At 43.1% G+C, this 27,213-nt stretch overlaps 1 protein-coding gene across 1 annotated transcript in view; it reads left to right on the plus strand.

Annotated features, from left to right (window-relative positions):
- Positions 1 to 22,696: 22,696 nt before the first annotated feature.
- The window catches only part of LOC130034958 (NUT family member 2F-like), a 147,589-nt gene continuing 143,072 nt past the window's right edge, over positions 22,697 to 27,213 (plus strand). Inside the window, exons 1-6 of the mRNA XM_056126459.1 lie at positions 22,697 to 22,709; positions 24,760 to 24,929; positions 25,191 to 25,369; positions 25,835 to 25,963; positions 26,342 to 26,444; positions 26,875 to 27,153. Of these exons, the coding sequence (XP_055982434.1) occupies positions 22,697 to 22,709; positions 24,760 to 24,929; positions 25,191 to 25,369; positions 25,835 to 25,963; positions 26,342 to 26,444; positions 26,875 to 27,153 (873 nt within the window). The remainder of the gene's footprint in view (positions 22,710 to 24,759; positions 24,930 to 25,190; positions 25,370 to 25,834; positions 25,964 to 26,341; positions 26,445 to 26,874; positions 27,154 to 27,213) is intronic.

A 27,213-nucleotide genomic window follows, 5' to 3' on the forward strand; every position in this document is an offset into this window, starting at 1 on the left:
GCTCAGAACTCTGCCTAATACCATGTACAAAAGTGAGATCAAAATGGATTGAAAACCTCAACATCAGACCTGAATCCATAAGGTACATTGAAGACAAAGTTGGCAAAACCCTCCATGACATTGAAGCTAATGGTATCTTCAAAGATGTCACGCCACTGGCCAAGCAAGTGAAAACAGAGATAGACAAATGAGACTATCTTAAACTAAGAAGCTTCTCCACCTCTAAAGAAACAGTGCCCGAAATACAAAGACAGTCTACAGAATGGGAAAGGATATTCGCCCAATACACATCTGACAAGGGGTTGATATCAAGAATATACAAAGTACTGGTTGAATTCCACAAGAAGAAAACATCCAACCCCATCCAAAAATGGGGCAATGAAATGAACAGAAACTTTCTCAAAGACGAAATCTGAATGGCAAAAAAAGCACATGAGAAAATGCTCTACATCACTAATCATCAGGGAGATGCAGATCAAAACCACAATGAGATACCATCTCACACCTCACAGACTGGCCCACATTCAAAAGAACAAAAGCAACCGATGCTGGCACAGATGTAGCGAGAAAGGGACACTCCTTCACTGTTGGTGGGAATATCGACTGGTTCAGCCCTTCTGGAAAACAGGATAGACAATTCTCAAAAAATTAGAAACTGAGCTCCCATGTGACCCAGCAATAGCACTCCTGGGAATATATACAACTGTACCTCATTCTGTTCACTAATAAAAATTTTAAAAAATTAAAATAAAAAGCTACTCCATCCTTACCTTCCAAATAAAAATACTGAATACACTGAACAAACACGATGACCTCAGTATCTGTATTGCAAACCATAATGCACAAAATGAGAGAGAGAGAAAGAGAGAGAGAGAAAGAGAGAGAGAGAGAGAGAGAGAAGAAAAGTGCCTGCCATAGAGGAAGGCTAGAGGGGGTATATATTGGCAGATGGAGGAAAACAGGGCACATTGGTAGTGGAAAATGTACATTGGTAGAGTGATGGGTGTTAGATCATTGTATGACTGAAATCCAATCATGAACAGCTTTGTAATGGTCTGTCTCACGAATATTCAATAAAAAAATAAAAAAGAGAAAATGAGACATTATGGGGTGGGGAAAGTGTTGATATGTGTTGGAGTGTTCTATGTATGAAATCTTACTGTTGAAAAATATTGTAAAATTATCAAACAGTCACGATCACAATCATCCTGTTGTTCGTCGATTGCCTCGAGCAGGCACCAGTAACGTCTTCTTCTTCCCAGCCCTGAGATTTTAAAAGAGTCATATTCAAGGCTCTTTCAGGGTTAGGAGAATGAGACCCATCATTGTTACTGGTATTTGGCATATTGAGTACGACACGGGAAGTTTGCCAGACTCTGCTGTGCAGGATCAAACAGTGGCTAAAACAAAATTTAACGATAAATATTAAAAATTTTTTATATTCAAATTGCTGTCTCCATTAATTGGTCATTTTACAACATGCTGACTTAACTATATCTAGTATTATTCCTTGTACTGAAATCCACTGTGTCTATTTCAGATTTTTTTAGGTGGGTGGTGTTGGGTTCACTCCCAACTTGCTTAGGTGGTACTCCTGGCTCTGTGCTCGGGAGCACTCTCCAGGGAGCATATGTGGTGCCTGGGAATAAACATCAGCTGGTGACATGCCAGGCAAATGTCTAAACCCTTGTTTGCATTTCCAGCCTGACTTCAGGGATTTGAAAGACAGTGTTTGCTTTTTCCACCCCCCAAATGCAGAGCTGTTCAGGCTTTCTGGTGCTGGGGACCACCAGGCCACCCCTAGATTGCTCTAGTGCTCTTGGGGCCTCCAGCATCTCACCTTGAGGTGGTCAGGGGACTCTTAAGTCTATTTAGCTCCCAGTGTTGAGGGAGGTGGATGCAGTGCTGACATCAAAGTCAGGTTCAGCACCTGCGAAATATGCACCACGGACCAATGAGCTATCATTGATTAAGAACCTAAGAAATAAGGGTCATGCTAATCCAGTTAACATCTATTGAAAATTAGGGTACCAAATAAATAAGGCCTCTAATAAAGTATTTTCTGTCCAGTCCCAATCTTTAGGAGCAGTGGCCACCAGCTGTGTGCTAGCAGCAGAGCTAATGCCCACCAGCAACAGCCAAACTCAGTGTCAGCTCGCTGCACAGAGGGAACAGACTTTGACCTCTGCTCAACGCGGCATTCCTTGGCTTCTGCACTGCTGGCCAGATAGTCCCCAGGATGTGACTGGGGTAGCACTAGAACTTCTCAGTCACCTGGAAATCCTCAGGAGTAGCTTCCTCAACCTGAGTGGTGAGTCTGCTGGGTTTCCTTGAAGTAAACCTGCTAAGACACACTCACACACTTGGTGAATGCAAGCTCTAAATATGACAAAAATTGGGAAATGACTGAAACATTGCTTTCTCTTCTCCTCTACTAGTAATTCACTAAACAATCCACAAAATAACGGGTTATGTTTACTTCTGATAAATATTGCCACTTATTTTGCATAAACACAGTAAGAAAGACACAAATTCCTTTCATCTAAAACTTAAACAGGGTAAAAGTTTAGAGCAGGGTGATTTTTTCTGGGGACATCCCGTCATATTCCCATACAACAGACCTACAGGTCGGCTTTGTTTAAGCTTTTCCTGTCCCATAAAGTCTTATCACTTGTTTCCTTTGAGTCAGAATCTGTTCCATGATTGTGCTCTTGACAAATTATATTTCTTCGACGACAAGTGTTCAGAAGACAAGAGTTCTCATGACAGACGACGAAGCAGTAGTAGAGAGAGAATAAAAGCAGTTGTAGAGAGAGAATCAACTATCAGTTATCTGGGAATAAAAATAACCAAGTTACTTGGGAATAAAAATATCTCCACTTTCATCGGCCACCGCCAGATCCCACGGCTGCTTCTCCCGAAAGGGAGCATAACATAAGGCCCCCATAACCGTGCCACTGGACTCCGTGCCAGGCTATTTCACACGGAGTGCCTCAGAGCGGGGCAGGTGAGAGCCCTCCCCGCCCCAAGAGACCCAGCTCCGGCAGCCAAAAAGCTCCACAACCCTACTGCCACCACGCTCAAGGTTGTTCCCTACGTGCTCAGGCGGAGACTCACATATGAGTGAACATATTCCTGTACACATCAAAAGACACCCCCTACCCAGTCTCCATAATTACCACACCACATTTGATGGGGTAGGCAACAAATCATAGAGGGAAATATATATATATATATATATATATATATAGTAAGGCAACAAATAGGCTACAAATAGTAGGCACATAGTAGGCAACAAATCATAGAGGGAAATATATGTATATATATATATATATTGTAAGGCGAACGCCCTACCGCTGTGCTATGAAATATATTATTTCAGTTGTGTTTGGGACAGAGATCGGGGCTTGGGATAGAAACATCCTGAATTTGGTGGTGGTACGATGTAATGGTTGTGGGAAGGGTGTTTAAATATTAAATGTAACCAAATATTGTATACTAACTTATAAAATAAAAAAAATTTAAAAAATATCTCCACTTTCTTACTGAATACCTTTAGCAAGGACTAAATTATGTACCATTGTATTTCTAACATAAAAGCTCTGTCTTAATTTTTTTATCCATGTAAACTATTTTCTCAAGTATAAAACTACAAGTACCATGAGAATAATTTTTGCAGATATTTGTAAGAATCTATTTTAGCTCTGTAAAAATACTTGCTGTTGCCAAGGGTTTCTTGTGCTCTACACTACATAGAAATTCTACACTAAAATTTTGTAGAAAATAATTATTTCTTGTGGGTGAGTAGGCCATCTCTTGTCGAAGACAGCGTAGCATAATGCTTGCTACAGGACAATGCTGTGTCTCCTTCTATTCATGCAATGCAACCTCCTCCACAAGGAGCGCATGCAATGGTGTTATGAAATAACATGAAAACCTGGTCACAAGGCCTCTCATGCCATTTACCAGATATTTGACATCATAGTTCTAATAGTAGAATAATAAATGTATTTAGAAACCTGCTTTAAGAATCACCTTTTCTCAAATTCTAACACATGCACAGACAAGACAACATTGTGGTAAATCAAGAGACAAAACCAAGTTTACAATGTGACAAAGCTTAAATCTTAAACACGGGCACAATAAATTTTGCAAATGATCAATGATTTTTACTTACAATTAAATATCTTATGATACAGAGTAAACTAGGCATAAAGTTTGCTCTGTATTGTAAATTCACCGGGATACACTCTGCAGCCTTCAAAGTTTAATTTCTAGGAAGACAAATATTGAAGGGTTTAACATTCACTTAGATAATTATAAACAAGCAAGAATTTTGGGCCGGAGCTCTAGTACAGCAATAGGACATTTACCTTGCATGTGGCTGACCCGGGTTTGAGACATTGGTGGTGGAAGATGTGCATTGGTGGAGGGATGGATGTCTGATCATTGTATGATAGAAACTCAAACAGGGAAGCTTTGTAACTCTATCTCACAGTGATTCCATAAAAAAATTTTTTTTAAAAAACAATACACATGTTCCCATCAATAAGTAAGAGATGGAGTCCAGAAAGATAGCAAACCCGGTAGGCTTGCACATGACTAATCTGTTTGATCCCTGTACCCCATATGGTCTGCTTAGTCAGCCAGGATTGTTCACTGCATACAGAGTCAGAGTAAGCCCAGAGCACCAGTGGATGTGGTCCACAAACAAATAAAAAAGAGGTTATAGAAAAGAAAATTTTTAAATAATTAAATGTTAGCTATTTAACTGACAACAGAAGAGAAACAATCACTGGATTATAGAATTTATAGAAGGACAGTAAAGAGACAAATGCAATAGTATAGAGGGTTAGGTTCTTTCTTGCATGAGGCTGACTTGGATCCAATATTCAACACCAGACAGGGTCCCCCAAGTCCACCAGGAGTGACCTCTGTGTACAGAGCCAGGAGTAAGCCCTGAGCACTGCTGGTATAGACCCCAAAGAAAAAATTAAAATAAAAAAAATCAGCAACAAACCTCCCCAAACAAAAGTACAGATCCAGAATGGATTCAGTAACATGCAACCAACCCAAATCTTCAGCACCCATATGTTTTCCCAAGCCCCAAGGTTGTCACTCACGATCACTGAGCCAGCAGGAAGACCTGAGCTCCTCTGGGAGTGACGCAAAAAAAACTAATAACCTAGAAATCAACCTAATATTCACAACAAATGTAAAAAACCTACACGAGTATTATCAGTCATTTTACAAATGAAAAGAAGAGAAATCCTGAAAATGGGAAAATATTACATGTTTCTGGATTTGAAAAAATAACATTGCCCAAATGATAATACCCAAATTATACATATTTAATGCAGTTGTTCAAGATTCTGATGACATTCATCAATGATTTAGAAATTTTTTTCCTGAAATTAATACAGTATCATAAAACTCCCTGAGAACTAAAAGCAATTCTAAGAAAAAAGGAGGTAAGTATTGCATTTCCTGACTTAACATTGTACTATAGTAAATTTTCTCATTATAGAATGTATGGTTCTCAGTGAAACCCCAGCAATACCCGAAGGGGCCAGGGGTGAAAATTAGTTAACTGGAGGAGATGGTGGTGGGGATAGCATGAGACTATAGGGTTAACCAATAAGATAGGGAAATACAGGAAGAATCAAGATTGGAAGGGGGCACATTAAAGAAAAGGTCAAAAACAATGTTGCAAAGCATAGTGATCAAAATTGTGATCCACTGAAAGAAAAGCAAACTCTCAGGGCAATGGTGTAGAATTGACAACACACAGATATAACTCACATACTTATTGAAAATCTGTGACAAAGTTGCTGGGTACATAAAGTGGGGCAGGCAAGTCCTCTTCAACTAACATGTTGGGAAAACTGAAAAATAAAATGTAAAAAAAACACAAAGAAATATGTATCTCATATCCCCGTAAACTTAATTCAAAGTGGATTATATGTTGAGATTGGACCAGAACCCATACAATACATTCATGAAAGCATACGCAGACCTGTCTGGGAAAGGAACCTCATGGGTGTCTGCAATAGTTTGACTTCACTGGTAAAAGAAATAAAAATACAAAGGGGATGAAAGCAAATGTACAAGTGATTACAGAGCAAAAGAAACGTGGGCTAAAATTTTACAATTGCCTTACTGAGCAGGAGAAAATATTTTCAAACATATATCAAATGAAGGACTAATATTAAAATGTATAAAGAAAGCAAAAGCTCAACAAAACACCAATCATCACATCACAAAGTGAGAGGTGAGACCCATCCACAAAGAGGACATACAAATGATCAATAAGTGTATGAAAACATGTTCAGTATCAACTATTACCAGGAAATTGCAAATGAAAACAATGAGATATTATCACACACCAGTGAGAATGGCATATGTCACAAAGAGTAGAAACAACCACTGTTGGCAGGAATGTGAAAAAGGATCCCTCACTGGGGATACGATCTAGTTCAACTTCTAGGGAAAAGACTCCAGAGATTTCACCAAAATGGGTAGCACGGTCCTCCCACTGTTCATCGATTTGCTCGAGCGGGCCCAGTAACATCTCCAATGTGAGACTTGTTGTGACTGTGTTTGGCATATCAAATACGTCACGGGTAGCTTGCCAGGCTTTGCTGTGCAGGAGAGACAGCTTGCCGGGCTCTCCAAGAGGGGCGGAGGAATTGGACCCAAGTCAGCCAGGTCGGCCGTGTGCAAATCAAACGCCCTACCCACTGTGCTATCGCTCCAGCCCCTATTTATAACAATATTAGCTAATTCCAAAGTGTTGGATGCCATATGTTAAGTAGTGCCAGAAATAAATATTGCCGAATCTAAGGACACAGCTGATATTACCTGAGAAATAGATGATGTCCGCAAGTCACACGTGAAACACCATGGAAATGGGTTCAAGTATAGGTGTGCTCCATTGGGTCCTTGCATCCTAACTATGACGCTTACCCTGCCACTCTACGTGGTCCGTGGGGAAATTATTCCACTTTATTCCACTTTGTCAAAAAGTGCAATAAAATATAATTTCCATATGATTCAGAGATTTCACTTGTTGGCATTGCCCCCCTAAAACCAAAAAATATTAATTTAAAAAAGTATATGTATACCTGTGTTCATTGAAACACTAATTAGAATAGCCAGCATATGGAGACAACGCAAACGTCAATGTTGGATGAATAAAGAAGTTAGGACATACGTGCACAAAGGCAGACATACACAATGGAATTTTACTAAGCTATTAAAAAATAATGAAATCTGTGACTGGAGCTGAAATAAGTAAGAGGGATTAAGACAAAAATCACACAATCTCACTCATCTGTGATACTGGGAGTCAGAAAACAAGGAAATAGAGAGTGTCAAATAATGGCACCCTCTTGACCTTGAATTGCAAACCTGAGATTACCATGCACTTGGGGGAGGATTGGGACGAAACAAGAGGTGAAGCTGGAAGTAGCACATGGATAGTGGTGGTAAGTCTTGAGCATTTTGGTGGGATGAATTGCAATAACTGTAATAATAAACACTGTTCCCCCAACAAAGTAGTGGTTAGAACTGTTGGTTATTAATTCTATGTTAACAGGGAAGGCACACATGATCTGCAAAGATTTAAGTTAGACCTGTCACTCATCATCCTCACTTATGAGGACTTGAAATGTTACGGACTGAAGTAGTGATGGTTTCCAATGAGAAAAATTCTCTCTTGCTTTCACATGACTCACACTATGCACACAGGCTTATTATTTTAACCATCTTAGACATCCATAAACTCCTTTGGTGTTCAACCCACTTGGGAGCTAGATTTCAGTGGGTGCTGGTCTCCTGGTGTATTTAGGACACATTCAAGCCTGGAATGGGCAGAAGGGAACACAACAATCTATCTGGGGTCTCCACCTACAGAGTCAGAGTGCAAATAACCCAGAGCACAACCAACACAGCAGAGCCAGAGAATCAGAAATCAAATTTAAAGCAATGAAGGAAAAATATACATGCATACATATTTAGTACACATACACACACAGACATATATATATATATATATAGCATTCTATGCAACACAATCCTCTCAAGTGCACATGGGACATTTGCTAGGTCTGATAATTTTTTAGACCACAAAAATTTTCTTAGCAATTTCAAGAAGATCTAAAACATGCTAAGTAACTAATGTGAACACAATGGCAAGAAAGTAGAAATTAATCATAAAGAAAAATTAGAACTATGTATATGCATGGAAATGAAACAACTCTCTGAACAGCCAACGGCACAAGAAAGAAAGTTAAGTGGAAATTAGAGGGGAATAAAATGAGACAAATGAAAATGGAAACACAGCTTTCTAAAACACGTGACATGCTGCATAGTTAAGAGAAATTTCACAGCATTGAAGGCCTACGTCAAGTCATGGCAGCCAAAAACCTCCAGAACTCAACAGCTGCCATGCTCACGGCCGCTCTTCACATGCTCAGGCTGAGCCTCGCCCATGAGTGAACCTATTCCTGGACCGTGCAGCTGCATCTCATACCTGACACCACTCACCTTCCAAGAGTGGCACACCACATTTGATGGGGTTTAAAGTAGAAGGCAACCAATCCCAGAGGGAAATATATTTTTACACATATATAAATATAAATGAATATATATATATATCACTGTCACTACCCTCCTATTGTTCATCGATTTGCTTGAGCAAGCCCTGTAATGTCTCCATTTTGAGACTTGTTGGTACTGTGTTTGGCATATTTAATACGTCATGGGTAGCTTGCTAGGCTTTGCTGTGCAGGCGAGATACTCTCGGTAGCTTGCCGGGCTCTCCGAGAGGGAAGGAGAAATTGAACCCGGGTCAGTCGGGTGGGCCGCATGGAAGACAAACACCCTAATGCTGTGCTATTGCTCCAGCCATATATATATATATATATATATATATATATATATATATATATACACACACAAGGCTCAACCTTTAACAACATGCTCATAATCTCATAATCTCTTATAGAAGGGCTTAGTGGGTTCTGGGTGAAATACAACAATTGTCACACACTTTTCTCTAAGGAAACTTTTTTGGAGCATTTTCAACGGTTTATTCATAACAAACAATGCAAAATAAATTATTTTGGTTCTGCTTTGGAGCAGGGGTTGGGGTTTGGGGTGAAAACATCTGAAATATGGTAGTGAGAAGGTGTAATGGTGTTGGGATTGGTGATCAAATATTAAATGTAATCAAATATTGTGAACTACTTTATAAAAATAAAATTAAAAAAATAAATATAAGAATATTCTCAAATGAAAGGGAAAATTAGCCAATCTATCAGTTGGTTCTGGAATAATAAACAAAATTGAGAAGAAAAATAAATAAATAGCCTAAAATGATAAAACTTGAAAAGTGAACATTTAAACCAACATTAAAATACAAAGAAGAATACAGCTACTGTGAACAATGGTACACCAACAAATCTAACAAGATTGACTCAGGAAAAAAATACATAAGATAAAACCAGAAATAAACAAATGGGCCTACATCTGAAAGCTTATGCATGCCAAAAAAATCAGACTTCCTTAAAATCAAAATCAGACTTTCTTAAAATTAAAACATTTCCTACGAAATGGGAGAAAACATTTGCAAACCATGCTTTTGGTAAAGGGTTAAATATTATATATACATAAAGCATTATAAAGCTCAACTAGAAAAACTCAACAATTACATAAAACTGGAGATGAGTATCCATTTTCCCAAAATGGCTAAGTAAAGCCAGCAGACATCTGAAAAGATATTACTAGTCACATGTTATCTAAGAAATGCAAAGCAAAAATTAAAAATCAATGAATTTCAAGTCACATGAGTCAGAAAAACAAATATTTTTAGCTATATATAACTAAATATAACTGATATATACATAAATGTGTGAGTATATATATACATACATATATATATGAAAAACGTCTCCATTTGTCCCAGCCCTGAGATTTTAGCAGCCTTTCCTTACTCGTCTTTCCCAATGATTGGAGGCTCTTTCAGGGTCAGGGGAATGAGACTCATTATTTTTACTGACTTTAGCATATCGAATACACCACGAGTAGTTTGCCAGGCTCTGCAGTGTGGGCAGGAGACTAGGATACTCTCGGTAGATTGCCGGACTCTCTGAGATATAATATATATATGTATATATATGTATATGTATATATATAAATATATATATAACTATATATATATAACAATGGGAGAACGGTGACATATATATATGTCACCGTCCTCCCATTGTTCATCGATTTGCTCGAGCAGGCCCAGTAACGTCTCCATCATGAGACTTGTTGTTACTGTGTTTGGCATATCGAATATGCCATGGGGAGCTTGCCAGGCTTTGGTGTGTGGGCAAGATACTCTGAGTAGCTTGTCGGGCTCTCCGAGAGGGATGGAGGAATCAAACTTGGGTTGGCCATGTTGGCTTCGTGGAAATGTGAATATATATACATATATATGTCATATTTGTATATATATATACATATGGGAGTGTCTTATGATGTGTTTTCCAGGAATATGTTCACTCATATGTGAGGCTTGGTCCAAGCGTCTGGAAAGCGGCCTGGAGTGTGGCAGCAGTTGGGTAGTGGAGCAAGAATATAGGTTCCAAAAGACCTAGTGATTTCACATTTGCATGTTACCACCAAAACCCCTTAATGGAAAAATCAAAATGATATATGCACTCCTATATTCACTGCAGGAAACCCCCAAATGGACACACAAACAGATAAAGTTGTAGTATAAACACACACAACAGAACACTACTCAGCTACAAGAAAAGGTAAAATCTTGCAGACTCCTGCAATTTGGATGGATGGATGGATGGATGGATGGATGGATGGATGGATGGAGGGCATCCTGACAAGCAAAATAATTCAGAGAAAGGACAAATATTGTATGATCTCAGCGTGCTATTTAAACAAAAGAAGGTAGTTAAAAAATCCTGAATGAAGAGAAAGTCTTGATTTTTGATTACACTAAGAAAACCTCAGTCAAGGAAGCAGACTGAAAGTGATCTGAGAACAATGGTGGGGAAAGGCAACCAGGTCGAGAGTTACTGATGACAACATATATGCCCTTAGTTGTGCGATGCACGTATAACATGCTGAAAACTACATCCCATGAACACTACACATGTGCCTAATTTTTCAAACACTCCAACACTGGACCTTCACTCCTCAGCTACACAAAGCAACTTAAACTCCCGAAGTTGCTTGTGGGGAAATTGAAGGACACTCCTCATTCTGTGTCCTGGAGAAGAATCCATAAAAGCTTCCGTGACTAGCTACTCCCAGGAGAGAGTAGAAACAGTCAGTGAGCTGGTGCCTTGTCTGCCCAGTACACCGTCTTTCTTCCCCCTGAGATTTCACAAGTTTCTTTCCAATTGCTCTTTGCTCTGCCCTTTCAACAGCAGATATTTATCATCCTAACAAATTCTTCGTGGGATGAAGGATACTGAATTAGTTTAGTCGTGATACCAGCACCACCACCACCACAGGTTCCTCATATTTCATGGGTGACCAGCCATAGCTTGCCCTGCTGGACCCAAAATCTCACTGGCTGCTTCCTTAAGTAAACAACCTGAAATCCATGTCTTGTCATCTGGCCCTCCTACTGCTTTCTTCGAATTGGTAATCATGATGTACTTGTGAGCTGACAATGGCTGGTACACCTCTACCTGATCTCTATGAATGAAGTGTCTGTGTCCAAAAATATTACAAATGATGAATGCACATTTTAAATATTTTAAGGCATTAAAATATACAAAAACATAGTTTCACTGTCAATTTTGTAAGCTCAACTGAACCTTACATGTCTTTGTTGATATTTGCTTAATTCTTGCATCTCCTGCTAACCCTGCTACCAACTGCACAACAATTGGATGTCAGATTATGATTATTTTCATTATTTTAAGTCAAGAAAACTGTTTCACTATGTCCCACCACTGTTTTCGGGCCATGAGGGTTTCATCAGAAAAATCAGCTGTGAATTTTAAGGATGCTCCTTTGTATGAAATAAATGCCTCCCCAAAAATACTTTTCCCAGCAAGACTCTCATTCATAATAGAAGGAACAACACACAGTTTCACAGACAAACAACAGCTCAGGAACTTCATAGACTCAAAACCATGGTTAGAAGAACAACTAAATGGGCTACTTTAAGGCAAAAAAGGCCCCTCAAATCCACCAAACTTTAACAGAACAATCGGACAAAATCCCATAACGATAATCTCTCTCAATGTCAATGTGCTAAACGCACAATTAAAAGACATAGAGTGGCAGGATGGATTAGAAAATTGAACCCAACATTCTGCTGCCTGCAAGAAACGCATCTCAATAGTCAAAGCAAACATGGACTCAGAGTCAAAGGCTGGAAAACAATCCTACAGGCAAACAGCTCCCATAAAAAAAGCTGGGGTAGCCATCCTAATATCAGACCACATCGATTTCAGAGTGAAGAAGGTCATAAGAGACAGTGAAGGTCATTTCTTATTGATCAAAGGATCTGTACAACAGGAAGAACTTACAATAATAAATGTATATGCACCTAATGAGAGACCAGCAAAGTACTTAAAACAACTACTCATAGATTTGGAAAAAGACATCAATAGCAATACAATACTAGTGGTAGACTTCAACACTGCTTTGTCACCTCTTGATAGATCAACCAGACTCAAGCTTAGCAAGGACATACTTCATTTGAGGGAAACAATGGAAGAAAGGGACTTAGTAGATATATACAGGACACTTCATCCACAAAAAGCTGAATACACATTCTTCTCAAGCGTACATGGAACATTCTCCAAGATAGACCACATGCTGAGCCACAAAACATGCCTCCATAAAATCAAGAAGGTAGAGATTGTATCAACAATCTTCTCAGACCATAATGCGCTGAAAATAGAAGTAAATCACACACAAAAACAGAAAACTAAATCAAACACCTGGAAATTAAACAGTGCACTATTGAACAACGAGTGGATTAGACAGGAAATCAAAGAGGAAATCAAAAGATTCCTAGAAACGAATGAAAATGAGAACACGAGTTACCAAAACTTATGGGACACAGCAAAGGCTGTGTTAAGAGGAAAGTTTATAGCTCTACAAGCATTCCTCAGGAAGGAGGAGCGAGCACACATAAGTAACCTAACCTCACAGCTTAAGAGCTCGGAGAAGGACCAAAAAAAGGAGCACAACCCGAACAGGAGAAAGGAAATAATAAAACTCAGAGCAGAGATTAACGAGATGGAAACCCAAAAAACAATCCGAAAGATCAATGAAACCTAGAGCTGGTTCTTTGAGAAAATTAACAAGATCGATAAGCCTCTAGCAAAACTCACAAAGAAAGGGAGAGAGAAAACCCTAATAAACCGAATCAGAAATGAAAAGGGGGTCATTACAACAGAAACTACAGAAATCAAGAGGATCCTCAGGGAGTACTTTGAGAAGCTTTATGCCACGGAACATCAAAACCTCGAGGAAATCGATAAATTCCTAGACTCCTACAGACTCCCAAGGCTGAACCAAGAAGACCTGGAATACCTGAACAGACCTATCACCATCAAGGAAATTGAAATGGTAATAAAAAGTCTCCCCAAGCACAAAAGTCCTGGCCCGGATGGATTCACTAGTGAATTCTTCCAAATCTTTAAAGAGGATTATTCCCAATGCTCTTTAAGCTTTTCCACGAAATTGAAATATCAAAAACACTTCCAAACAGTTTCTACGAAGCAAATATCACACTGATACCAAAAGCAGACAGAGATACTACAAAGAAAGAGAATTACAGGCCGATATCCCTGATGAACACAGATGCAAAGATCCTCAACAAACTACTAGCAAATAGAATCCAACTACTCATCAAAAAGATCATATACCATGACCAAGTAGGATTCATCCCAGGGATGCAAGGATGGTTTAACATTCGAAAATCAATCAACATAATCCATCATATCAACAAAAGAAAAGATAGAAAGCATATGATTATATCAATAGATGCAGAGAAAGCATTTGACAAGATCCAGCACCCCTTCATGATGAAAACCCTAGCCAAAATGGGTATAGAAGGGACCTTCCTCAACATAATTAAAGCCATCTACCACAAGCCTACAGCAAGCATCATCCTCAATGGGGAAAAACTGAGAGCCTTCCCTCTAAGATCAGGGACGAGACAGGGATGCCCACTCTCTCCACTGCTGTTCAATATAGTACTGGAAGTACTTGAAATAGCGATTAGGCAAGAAAAAGATATTAAGGGCATTCAGGTAGGAAAGGAAGAAATCAAGCTCTCACTATTCGCAGATGATATGATACTCTACTTAGAGAACCCAATAACTTCCACCAAAAAACTCCTAGAAACAATAGACTCGTATAGTAAAGTTGCAGGTTATCAAATCAATACCCAAAAGTCCATGTCTTTCCTATACGCAAACAGTGAGAGAGAAGAAAGCAATATGAAAAAAACAATCCCGTTCACAATTGTGCTCCAGAAAATCAAGTACCTAGGAATCAGCTTAACTAAGGAAGTAAAGGACCTGTACAAAGAAAACTACAAAACGCTACTTCAGGAAATAAAAGAGGACATGAGGAAATGGAAAGATATCCCCTGCTCATGGGTCGGGAGACTTAACATTGTCAAAATGGCAATACTACAGAAAGTATTGTATAAAATTAAATGCAATCCCTATAAGGATACCCATGACATTCTTCAAAGAAATGGAGCAAACACTCCTGAAATTTATATGGAACAAGAAGCCCCCACGAATAGCTAAAGCAATTCTTGGGAAAAAGAAAATGGGAGGAATCAACCTCCCTAACTTCAAACTATACTACAAAGCAGTAATAATTAAAACAGCATGGTACTGGAACAAAGGCAGAACTGCAGACCAATGGAACAGGGTTGAATACACTGACATCTCCCCTCAATCATATGATCATCTAATCTTTGATAAAGGTGCAAGTAATGTGAAGTGGAGTAAGGAAAGCCTCTTTAATAAATTGTGTTGGCATCACTGGACGGCTACATGCAAAAAAAATAGGCTCAGAACTCTGCCTAACACCATGTACAAAAGTAAGATCAAAATGAATTAAAGACCTCAACATCAGACCAGAAACCATAAGGTACATTGAAGATAAAGTTGGCAAAACCCTCCATGACATTGAAGCTAATGGTATCTTCAAAGATGCCACGCCACTGGCCGAGCAAGTGAAAACAGAGATAGATAAATGGGACTATCTTAAACTAAGAAGCTTCTGCACCTACGAAGAAACAGTGACCAAAATACAAAGACAGTCTACAGAATGGGAAAGGATATTCACCGAATACACATCTGACAAGGGGTTGATATCCAGGATATACAAAATACTGGTTAAACTCCACAAGAAGAAAACATCCAACCCCATCCAAAATTGGGGCAATGAAATGAACAGAAACTTTCTCAAAGAAGAATTCTGAATGGCAAAAAAGCACATGAGAAAATGCTCTACATCATTAATCATCAGGGAGATGCAGATCAAAACCACAATGAGATACCATCTCACACCTCAGAGACTGGCCCACATTCAAAAGAACAAAAGCAACCGATGCTGGCGTGGATGTGGCGAGAAAGGAACACTCTTTCACTGTTGGTGGGAATGTCCACTGGTTCAGCCCTTCTGGAAAACAGTGTGGACGATTCTCAAAAAATTAGAAATTGAGCTCCCATTTGACCCAGCAATACCACTCCTGGGAATATATCCCAGAGAGGCAAAAATGTATAGTCGAAGTGACATCTGTACTTGTTTGTTCATTGCAGCACTCTTTACAATAGCCAGAAACTGGAAGAAACCTGAATGCCCACGAACAGATGGCTGGTTAAAGAAACTTTGGTACATCTACACAATGGAGTACTATGTAGCTGTTAGAAAAGATGAAGTCATGAAATTTACATACAAGTGGTACAATATGGAAAGTATCATGCTAAGCGAAATGAGTCAGAAAGAGAGGGATAGACATAGACAGATTGCATTCATCTGGGGGATATAAAGTAACAAAGTATGAGATTAATACCCAAGAATAGCTGAGATCAGCACCAGGAGGATTACTCCATAACTTAGAGGCCAGCCGGGTATCCTAGAGGAAAGGGCAGTTCAGATAGAGCAGGGAGCACCAAATAAAGGGTGTTTGGAGGATCCTCCCAGGAGGGGAGATGCATGTCGAAAGTAGACTATGGACTGAACATGTTTGCCACTCAATGCCTCTTTTGCAGACCACAACACCCAAAAGGAGAGAGAGAACACAGGGGTTGCCCTGCCACAGAGACAGGGGGATGGGGGTATGGGGGTGGGGGGATATTATCCATGGTGGTGGAAAATGGGCACTGGTGGAGGGATGGGTATCTGATCATTGTATAATCGAAACCCAAGCACAAAAAATTGTAAATCTACAACTGTAAAAAAAAAAAGAAAGAAACAAAAAAATAAATAAATAAAAAGGAATATCCATTAAAAAAAAAGAAAACTGTTTCATTTATTGATGAGGGAATATTGATGGAACCTAATTGTTGGTTTCAAAACGTTTTGGCAAACAAAGGTGAAGCCTTTCTATGTATGTATTTTCACATATGTTAGAGCTTCCCATTTTCCCATTTACAACTGACCTGACTTTCTTCACGTTCAAGGGCTAATGTTTTCAATAAGGAAACACTTTATGTTTGCTTTTGCATCATAAGAAAATGTCCACAAGGTATTAGGGCTTTGTTTGTTTCTGCTCTTTTATTTTGAGATTCTTTTGTTTTGGTTTTAAGCCACACTGGTTGTGCTCAATAATTCCTTCGCACTCAGGAATTACTCTGGCCATGCTCAGGGTACCATTTGGGATGACTGGGATGGAACCCATGTTGGCCATCTTGGCCGACGGGCATCGGATATGAAGGAGCAGCAGGAGGAAGCTGGGACCTGCCCTGAGCCGGGGCTCCTGAGCTATGTGGACGAGCTCAATGAAACACCCGTACCCTCACCAGTGCCCATTCTCCACCACCAAAACCCCCAGTATACCCCCATACCACACCCTCCCCTTACCTGTGGGGCAGATGATTTCCACATTACTCTCTCTCTACTTTGATCACATTCAACATTTTGACACCAGACCCACCATTATTATTTGGGATTTTACCCCAACACTCAGATCTGCTAAAATGACAAACTTTAAATGAAAAGAGGAGACATTTAAATCAGTAACGGAAATGCAAAGGAAAATCAGGCTACTGAGAACAACTCTACACCACAGATACTGAAAAATAGATTATGGGTGAAAAAAGGATTTTAAAAGATCTATTACTTCTAAGTTTAATCGGTCAGTCATGAAAAATCTCCCAGCAAAGTGAAGCCCAATAAAAGGTAGTTTCAATGATGAATATTACCAAATATTTGGTGAGACCTGAAACTTTACTCCTGCTGCTCAAACGCCCAGCTCTCAGTTCCACCAGCTTCCACTAAAAAAAAAATCATCTTGGAGTGAAGATCTCAAGATTAGACCAGCATCTACAAACACATTGAAGAAAACATACAGAACTATTTTGGATAGGGACTTCAGAAGTGTTATTAGTGATTCCACTGGACAAAGAAATCAAGAGCAGAAATAAACAAATGGGACCACACCAAACTAAAATGCATTTGTATAGGAAAAAAAAGGGAAAAAAGGCTAAAATTAAAAGATATCTTATTGAGAGGGAATAAAATATTTGCAACCTATGCTTTTGATAAAGAAATTGATATTCAAAATATATAAGACTAGGAGCGATAGCACAGCCGTAGGGCGTTTGCCTTGCACGCAGCCAACATGGCCGACCCAAGTTCGATTCCTCCGCCCCTCTCGGAGAGCCCAGCAAGCTACCGAGAGTATCTCGCCCGCACAGCAGAGCCTGGCAAGCTCCCTGTGAAGTATTCGATATGCCAAACACAGTAACAGTAACAAAAAACCAATAACTCCATAAAAATAAAGATTGGTCTATAGTTACTGATGGCAACATGTAAGTCCTTAGGGGTGATGCTACATGGAACACAGGATGAAAACCATATCGCATGAATACTACGCCTGTACCTCATTTGCAAACACACCCACACTGAACTTTACTTCCCCCAGTACACAGGCACCATAAACTCCTAAAGAGGCTCAGAAGGAAAATGACGGATGCTGACCCTTCACCCTCACCCTTTTCTGTGTCCTGAAAGGCAAGCAGTAAAGCTTCCGTGACTTGCTACTCCTAGGAGAGGATCACACAGTAAACTGCAGTCTTCTCTGTGCCCGTACAGCATCTTCCTCCCTGCTGGGGTTTCTCAAGACTCTTTCCAATTGCTCTTTGCTCGCCCTTTTGATAGCAGACATATCCTCCCCTGACAAAGTCCTGGTGGGGTAAAGGAACCAGAAGTAGCATTGTCCTGGTACCAGAACCACCCAACACTATGGATTCTTCTTGTTTGATGGGTTCGATGTGCTCCCCTCTAATCCAGCAGATTGCTTCCCCAAATAAACAACACAAAATCCATGCCTCTACCCACTAGCCTTTCTAGTGCTCTCTTTGAAACTAAGGTGCTTGAACTGTCAGAGGTCTGGGATTGCAGCATCTCACTCATGTGCTTGTGTGAAGCAAGGACTGAAGTGCCATTGCTCTCTGAAAAACAAGGATCTGTGTCAAACAGTATCCTGGAAAAAGAGCAAACACTTTACAAACTAACAAAATACACCAAAAGTATAGTTCCATTGTCAATTTAATTTGCTCAACTGACTCTGACCTTTTTGGATCACACCCAGTGATGCTCAGGGGTTACTCCTGGCTCTGCATTCAGGAATCACTCCTGGCAGTGCTTGAAGGACCGTGTGGGATGCCAGGGATTGAAACTGAGACAGCAGCACTCGAGGCAACACCCTACCTGCTGTCCAATCATTCCGGTCCCCAGACCTAATATTTTTATGTTTGCTTAACTCTTACATCTCCTGCCAACTTAGGTACCAACTGCACCATAATTGGGCATTCAGGTAATGATGATTTCATTACTCTTAGTCAACAAAACTGTTTCATTTACTGCAAAGTGCTGAAACACAGATGTGGGTTTCTAATTCTTTTAGGAAAAGAATAGAAAATTTATTTGAAAATAAATTGTCTTTCATTCATGTTGGGAACGGCATCTAGTTCATTCTGGAAAGCAGTGTGAAGATTCCTCAAAAAAGTAAACAAAGAACTCCCATATGACCCAGTGATTCCATTTCTTGGTATCTACCCCAGGAACACAAAAATATTAATTAAAAAATATACAGGCATACATATGTTCATTGCATTACTGAGGATAATAGCCAGGATATGGAAATAATTCAATTATCCAATAACAGATATTGGATAAAGAAAATGTGATATATGTGTATACCTCCACCCCGAGAACACAAAACATATTAATTCAAAAATATATAGGCACACCTATCTTCACTGCTGAGTACAACAGCCAGGATATGGTAATAACCCAGTTATCCAATGACAGATGATTGGATAAAGGTTGATATATGACCGATGTGGCACAAAATCAATGAAAAAAATCCTCAACAACATCTTATGAAATTGAACAATCCATATTCATGAATTGGAAGAATCAACATTGTCAGAATGACCTTTCTACCTATTGTGTGGAGTCAATGACATTGTTATACTATTACCGTTGCTTCTTTGTTGTTTCATTGAATTATTTCCTTTTAATTTGTTTTCATTTAATTTGCTCCATCTTCCCATCTATTTTTTTTAAGGGAGCGCATCAGCAGTGCTCTCCTTTGGAGAGAGTACAAAAATCCTAACAGCAATTGTTCTAATTTGTGGATAGTATCTTTTCGTTAGACCTCTCCAAAACTTTTTGGAGAGGTTTTGGCTTATTCAGCCTAGGTGTTGTAATTGTTATGTTTTCCAGGATTGACCCTGATTTTATTGCGAGATGATCTTCTTTGTCTCATGTCACCATTTTTATTGCGAAATCTACTTTACATAATATTAGTATTGCCATTTCAACTGTTTAACCCTTGCATTCCCCGTCTTGTTCCAGTTTTTAAATTTCAATTTCTACATATCGCTGCGTTTGAATTATGTAACCTGTAAGTAGCATATGGTTACATCGTGGGTTTTTTTTTTTTTTGCTTTTTGGGTCACACCCAGCAATGCTCAGGGGTTACTCCTGGCTTTGCCCTCAGGAATTACTCCAGGCAGTGCTTGGGGGACCATAAGGGATGATAGAACCCGGGTCGGCCACATGCAAGGCTAACGCCCACTGTGCTATCTCTCCGGCCCTCGTGGTTCTTTTTTAATATGTTGATCTCTGATTTTAAATTGTAATGATCAGTGTATCTACTTGATTTTAGTTTTGGTTTGGGGCCCACACCCGAGGTGTTCAGAGGCTACTCCAAATGTGGGGCTTCGGGGATCCCTCCCAGCAGCGTCAGAGGGACTGCGGTCCAGGGACCACACCTGGGAACTGAAATGCAGTGGACACCGCCCTCCCGGTGTAGACACACCCCGAAGTGCGCACCACAGTCAGGGGCTCCAGACACGGGTGCGGGGTGTAGAGCCAACAGCCGGGCAATAACGCAGGGCAGAGACCCCTCCAGAGATGCACTACTTGTCTATGTGCATAAGGGACCAGGATGCCGCCCCACGAGGCCGGGTAACTGGCCTGATGTCCGTTAAGGCTCCGCGCTTGGCAGTTGTGCACGTGACATCACGCTGACTTTGAGGGGGGTGGGGGTAGGAAAGCCTTGAAGGATTCTGGGAGACGTTGGAGGGCGATTGTACCGCGAGACTGGGCACGGGGCAGACTGCAAGAGGGCCCAGGAGCTCCTGCAAGAGAGCCAAGCAATGGACTGCTGAGGGTTCCTGGGAGCTCCGGCCCTTTCACGCGAGCCTCAGTGCTGGCCCTCAAAATCAGCGCTGGTGGAAGGAGTCCTCTCGATTTTAAAATGAGAAATGCCCGTCCCACGCAGCTATCGTGAGCGTTTTGGAGCGGGCTGAGGAAAAGACACTAGCCCCAAATGGGGACAATTACTATTATGATTTTTGGGCTCAGTAGCAGTTGCAAAGGTCCCATAAAAGAACAATCCTGGCAAAAAAAAACTCTAGACCCTATAAACATTCTTAGAAAGTACATGTCTCTGACTGTATTCAGAGTTTCCCCCAAAGCATTTTTATACTTAGAGTATTACTGTGGAAAAACAGTATTTCTCTTACAGCATTTGTTTAACACTTGGAGTTTACTATGAATTCTCCTGCAACTCCTTTTAAATTCATATTCTTGTTCTTGTTTTCTTTTTCAGGGACAAAACACTTTCTAAGTACCAACAAAAGTCCCTTTCAGAGAATGTTCACTAGGAGGAATGCTCCAAATCATTCCCCTCTTCCCACAAACCCTACTTTCTGTAGTAGCTCTACTTCTGCAATATTCAAGAGGAGAAATGTCTGCCATGAGATTTGGTCAAGCTCCTCTGAATCTGAAACACCTCCCTGCCTGTATTCTTACTGCAAAACAAAAAACAAACCCACAAACATGCTTCCACATCATTGGACATCAACGATGGAAGTAGATGAAGGGGAAGATTAGAAGATGAAAGTAAGGATCAACAAGTCTCTTTAGGGGGCTGGAGCGATAGCACAGCAGGTAGGGCGTTTGCCTTGCACGTGGCCGACCCAGGTTCGATTCCCAGCATCCCATATGGTTCCCCGTGCACCGCGAGGAGTTATACCTAAGTGCAGAACCAGGAGTAACCCCTGTGCAATGCCCGGGTATGACCCAAAAAAGCAAAAAAAAAAAAATAAAAAACAAGTCTTTTTAAAGATTGCTACACAGATTCCATAAAGATAATATCACACACAATGATAATATGGATTCTAAAGAGCATGCATATGTGACGCCGTAAGGAAATACACTACGCTTATTAAGGACTAGCGTGGCAATACAGGGGATAAGAGTCGACTTGCATATGACTGACTCTGGTTTAATCTCTGGCGCCATATGTTCCCAAGGTAATACAGGGAGTGATACTTGAGCACAGAGCCAGGTTTGCAATGCTGGAAATGACCCCCCAAAAAATTAAATCGTGAAGAATTAACTAAATAACAAAAAAATCACTGAGAATATGAAGATGTGATTTCTCCTTCAAAGCTTTGGCTTCCTATGTGGATCAGAGATTATGTTCTGAATTTTACTAAGAAGAAGTAGACTTTGTTGAAGTAGGTCAACAGGGAGTGAGAATTTAAAGAGGTTTGAGGGCCACACAACTAGACTGGTACTAGATTGGTGAGTAAAACATTGAGGTACAGTGAAGAGCAAGTTAAACCTGTGTGCTGAGAATCTGGAAAGTTGCTAGAAGAGGCCATGTCAGCTGTGCTACCAACTGACCAGTTTGAAGGAAAGCTCTGGTTCTGGCCGTCCAATCAGAGCCCTTCATGGAATGTTTCCCCAGCCAGGCCCTCCTGGCCCTCCCCTCCCCCACGGTGGAATGTCTTGGGTCCGACATTCTGAGGTTTGAATTCAAACTTCACCCTCACCCACTTGGATCCTGAGCATCTGCGTGAGCAGTTAACTCTCTCATCCTGGTCCTGACTTTTGCCATTGTGAAGGCTGATAAGCTGCAGGGGCCCTGGCCTCATCTACATGAACGATGTCAGAAACAGGTAAGCCTGTGAGGGTGTACTTGTATGTGGTGTGTGTGTATTTGAGAGGAAGTCTCAACCAACCTTAGATCCTCGGGATTCAAAGGGTCACACTCACTGGGGACTCCATCTTGTGAAGGTGTAAGAAGGGAGAGAGCCCTGGGCTACATGGATGTCTCACCTGTATATTGGGGAGAGCCCAGAAGAGCCTGAGCGGGTATTCAGGTTCGGAGATAATAACAATAATCATTATTATTTATAATTATTTGTTCTGTCCATGGAGGTGGGTCAGACTGACTCAGGGGAGAGTCAGAGTAAGGCAGCAGGCACATTGCTTCTTCATGTATGTGTCTGTGCATGATGGAGGGAACGGAGCAGTTTTTCATGTGTTTGTAGGAGTCTTGGTGGCTGAGTCATGATTTTAATGGTGACATAGGGAAGGCCCAAGGATGCTGAGCCGCATGACATTGCCTCAACCCCACTGTGACTGTCTAAAGTATCTCAGCTAGGGTGAGCTAGACCTGATGGTGTGTAGTGTGTCCTGTGCCCATCACCGGGAGTGTGCAGTGTGTCCTGTGTGTCTGTCACTGGAAGTGTGTAGTGTGTCCTGTGTCTGTCACTTGGAGACCTGCTGGGGGCATCTCAGCAGAGATGGTCTGAGCCAGAAAATGGTTGAGACTGTTTGTGTCCAGTTCTGCCATGAAATGTCCTCTCCGGAGCCGGGGCCTGACTCTCTCTCACTCCTCCCTTGGCCCAGGCAGCTGTCCTGGGTGGGCAGGGCTGGCAGACAGGCAACTTCAGTCTAGTTAGTAGGACTTGAAATTCCGAGTTGCTCTGGATTGTTCTCCCTTTAGAGGAAATTCACTCTTCCTGTCTAGCATCTCGTGGTGCAGTCCCAGCCTGCGTTTCAGCACTGAGGGAAAGACTGATTGAATTTCACATTCTCCGTCACAGACAGGGAACGTGTGTGTGTGTTTGTGTGTGTATGTTTGTGTGTGTGTGTGAGAGAGAGAAAGAGAGAGAGAGAGAGAGACAGACAGAGAGAGAGACAGAGACAGAGACAGAGAGACAGGCAGACAGAGAGACAGCGACAGAGCCAGTGGGGCGTTGGGGGGCTGATTTTCCCAAGGAAACTCTGTGAAGGCCAATTTGTTAGAGAGCAGGTGGAGTGTAACAAGGCATAAAGACCATCTTCGGCAGTAGCAGGAATGTCAGGCCGCTGTCCTGACCATGATGTCCACAGGCTCTGGGTTCTCTCCTGCTACGCTCTCCTAGGCTCCTCAGCGCATGGATGGCTGCAGACGACATTGTCTCTCCTGGCAGCTGGCTGATGCCTGGTGTTTAGTGGCCCGTGTCTGTCCCTGGGAGCTTGTGGCAGGAGATCCACAGACAGTGTCACTTCATGTCCGATCTAACATGACAAGCAGTTCCAAGGAGTGTGATGGTGTATTCTCTGGCCTTTTCCATCCCTGCTGCCATCATGGGAACCCAGGGCCCCAGAACCACTTTACAGATCCCTCTCCTGTCAAGGGGACTTCTGAGGTCAGGAGTGACTCGGTGTCTGGGACAGTGTGGCAGTACCAGCCAGTGTGAAGAGTTTGCTGTGGGTCTGATAGCACAGGGCCGGGCAGTGAGTGGTGTGCACGTATCTGAGCCCTGGGCTCTTCCTGAGTAGGAAACATCCCCGAAGAGTCTCGTCTCCTTAGTCTGGGAAGCAGGAGGGTCAGCACTGAGCCCCAGAAACTGCCTCTCCCAGCACAGTGTTTTGGGCTCAGGGTCATGATGAATAAGAATCCAGCCGGCAGGTGAGGAATTCCACCTGGGGTCGGGGACCGAATGCTGAGGACACTGCGTGCTGCCCTGTGCCTTGTAAAAGGGCCTTAATAGGGACCATCAGGACTGATGGGCACTGGGGAGTAGAGGGACACGGGCTGCTACGCCTGTACATTCTCTCTCTCATCCCTCCTTCCTTCCATTTCCACAGCGTCTCCAGTGCTGACCCCGGAGATGACCATGGACCTTGGGGTCTCTGGCTCTGCTTTCGGTGACTTCTTGCCCTTCCTCAATCCAGGACTCCCCCAGTCACCACCCTGGGAGCTGATCCAGACGCCCCCTCTGGTGACCTCGGCCATTGCTCCTCACAACCCTCTGGTGATGTCACCTTTCCCCACAATGCCCGTGGTGGCAGGAACTGCTGGCCATGGCCCCTGCGACCCTGGACCTTGCAAGGTCATCATCCAGGTCAGTTCTGAAGGGAAGATTCTGGAGTCAGCCCAGAACCAGTCTGTCACCCAGACACAGGCTCCACCCAACCAGGGTGCAACAGAGGCTCCATCTGGGCATCCTGCACCCGTCTACTTGGCATCCTCTGTGCCAAAGACCGTTACAACCACCCCAGCTACTACTGTCACCCAGTCTGGTATGGGAGACCATCTGCCTCATGCTCCACCACCAGAGGCTCAGATAGTCCCCACTCTATTCTTATCCTCCGGTGGGATACAGCCCCAGTGGTTTTGTGGGGACAGTGATCCAGTCCCTGCTTGGAGCCAGGCCCCTCCTGAAGCCTCGCGCAGGCCCAACAGTGTCTATGAGAACTTCCAGCGCTGGAAGCTTTTGAAGGCTCTGACCCGGAGGTACCTTCCCAGGACTCCTGACACTGAAGTCCTTTCCTGCTTCCTCATGTGAGTCTTTCAGTGGTCATCGGGTTCATGGAGCTTCCCAGGAGGGGACTGGGGTGACCCCCAGGGTAGGGTCCATGGGACAGATGTTCTCAGGGATGCCATCCCGGAATTCTGGCTCAGGAGCCCGTAGTGACCAGCCATGTCCGAAAGCCTCACCTCAGTTATCTCATCAGGGTTGGTCCTGATATGTGGTCTGAGGGACAGACATTCTGTTCCTAAGACCAGACACAGCACAGATGTGCCAGGGTTCAGACAGGCCGTGACTTCTCGGCCTTGGCATCCCATGACATATCCCCAGAGCTGAGGGTATACGCCAGTACAGCCACCAGGGTAGGGTGTGGTATGCGAGGTCCACTCTGGGAGGGGAGACCAGGCCACCATTGGGGGTCAAGGCAGTCAAGGTATGGATGTGGGGCAGTGTGGCCTCCTGGCAGATGCAGACCCTGACCAAGCCTGTCCTTGTAGCCCGGTGTTTCGCACTCTGGCCCGCCTGAAGCCCACCATGAGCCTGGAGGAAGGCCTGCGCCTGGCCCTTCGGGAATGGAGGGGCACGAGCAACTATGACCGCATGATCTACTCCGACATGGCGGCCAAGTGAGTCAGGCCTGGGCAGAGAGTGGGGGTCAGGGTGGCTGCAGGCCCGAGCTTCAGGGGCTGCTCCCAGATGGCCGAGGGGCAGGGAGGGCTAGGCAGCCCCAGGAGACCCTTCCCCTGCAGAAACTTGTTCCTCCCGGAGCCGGGACACTTTTCCCCAGCCCACTCTGGGGCTCCTGACCACAGTCTGAGGGTCACAGTCCCTGACCTGCTGTGACCCTCCAGGGCCAATGTGGGGGATCTCTGGGGGTGCTGGGGTCCGTGTCCACCCCATTCTCTACCCTCCTGGGGACTGGGCCATGAGCATCCCCTGTCCCTTACTCATCCTACTCAGTCCCGTTCAACCCGACTCATCAGGGCCTGTGTTCCCCACACCAGGTTCATGGAGTTCGAGGCCGAGGAGGAGATGGAGGTGCAGAAACTGCAGTGGACGAATGGAGCGCAGGGCCTGCCACTCCCCGCCCCACCCAGGCCTGGGCCTCAGGGGGCTCCAGGCCCACTGGCAGACCAGCAGACAGGTACGGACCCTGCTCCCAGCTAAGGGCCACAGGACCTGGAAAGGCCCTCGTGGGTCTTGACCTGACAGGGAGCCTTCACTCTCCCGATGACCCCCAGACCTGTGCTCAGCGGCCCCCTGTCCACGGGTTTCTCCCTCTCCTAGCACACCCCACGCTGCCTGAGGCTTCAGACTCACCTTTGAAGTGGGATCGGAGACCCTGGGGACACACTTGGTCCCTCCTCCCGTTGAGGGCCACCTCATCCCTCATGCATCCACGGGATTCTAGGGCCCTGATCCAGCCCACTGGGACCTGTCCCCAACTCTGTGCTCAGTGCTGTGTGTCTGAGGGCATGGACACGGGGTCCCCTCACATCCCTCTCTTCTTCCTTCCTCCTCAGCCTGTGTCCCCAAGAAGGCCAGACCCCAGGCCGAGGCAGCTCACCCCAAGACACACAAACCTCAGCAGCCCCCCAAGTCCAAGGCCCCCGAGGAGATCCCTCCTGAGGCCGTGCAGGAGTACATGGACATCATGGACGAGCTGCTAAAGGCCCCCGACTCAGTCTGCAGGGCGCACCTCAGCCGACGGGCAGTGGACAGGGAGGAGCAGCAGGAGGAGGCTGGGACCTTTCCTGACCCGGGGCTCTTGAGCTATGTGTACGAGCTGTGCTCCCAGGAGGACTTTGTCACCAAGGTGGGGGATTGGGTCCTGCTGTGGGGTAGGGAGGGTGCAGGGCTGCTTCTATCCAGGGCA

The sequence above is a fragment of the Sorex fumeus genome, unplaced genomic scaffold (genome assembly GCF_029834395.1).
Source record: "Sorex fumeus unplaced genomic scaffold, SorFum_2.1 ptg000063l, whole genome shotgun sequence".
NCBI classification, from domain to species: Eukaryota; Metazoa; Chordata; class Mammalia; order Eulipotyphla; family Soricidae; genus Sorex; species Sorex fumeus.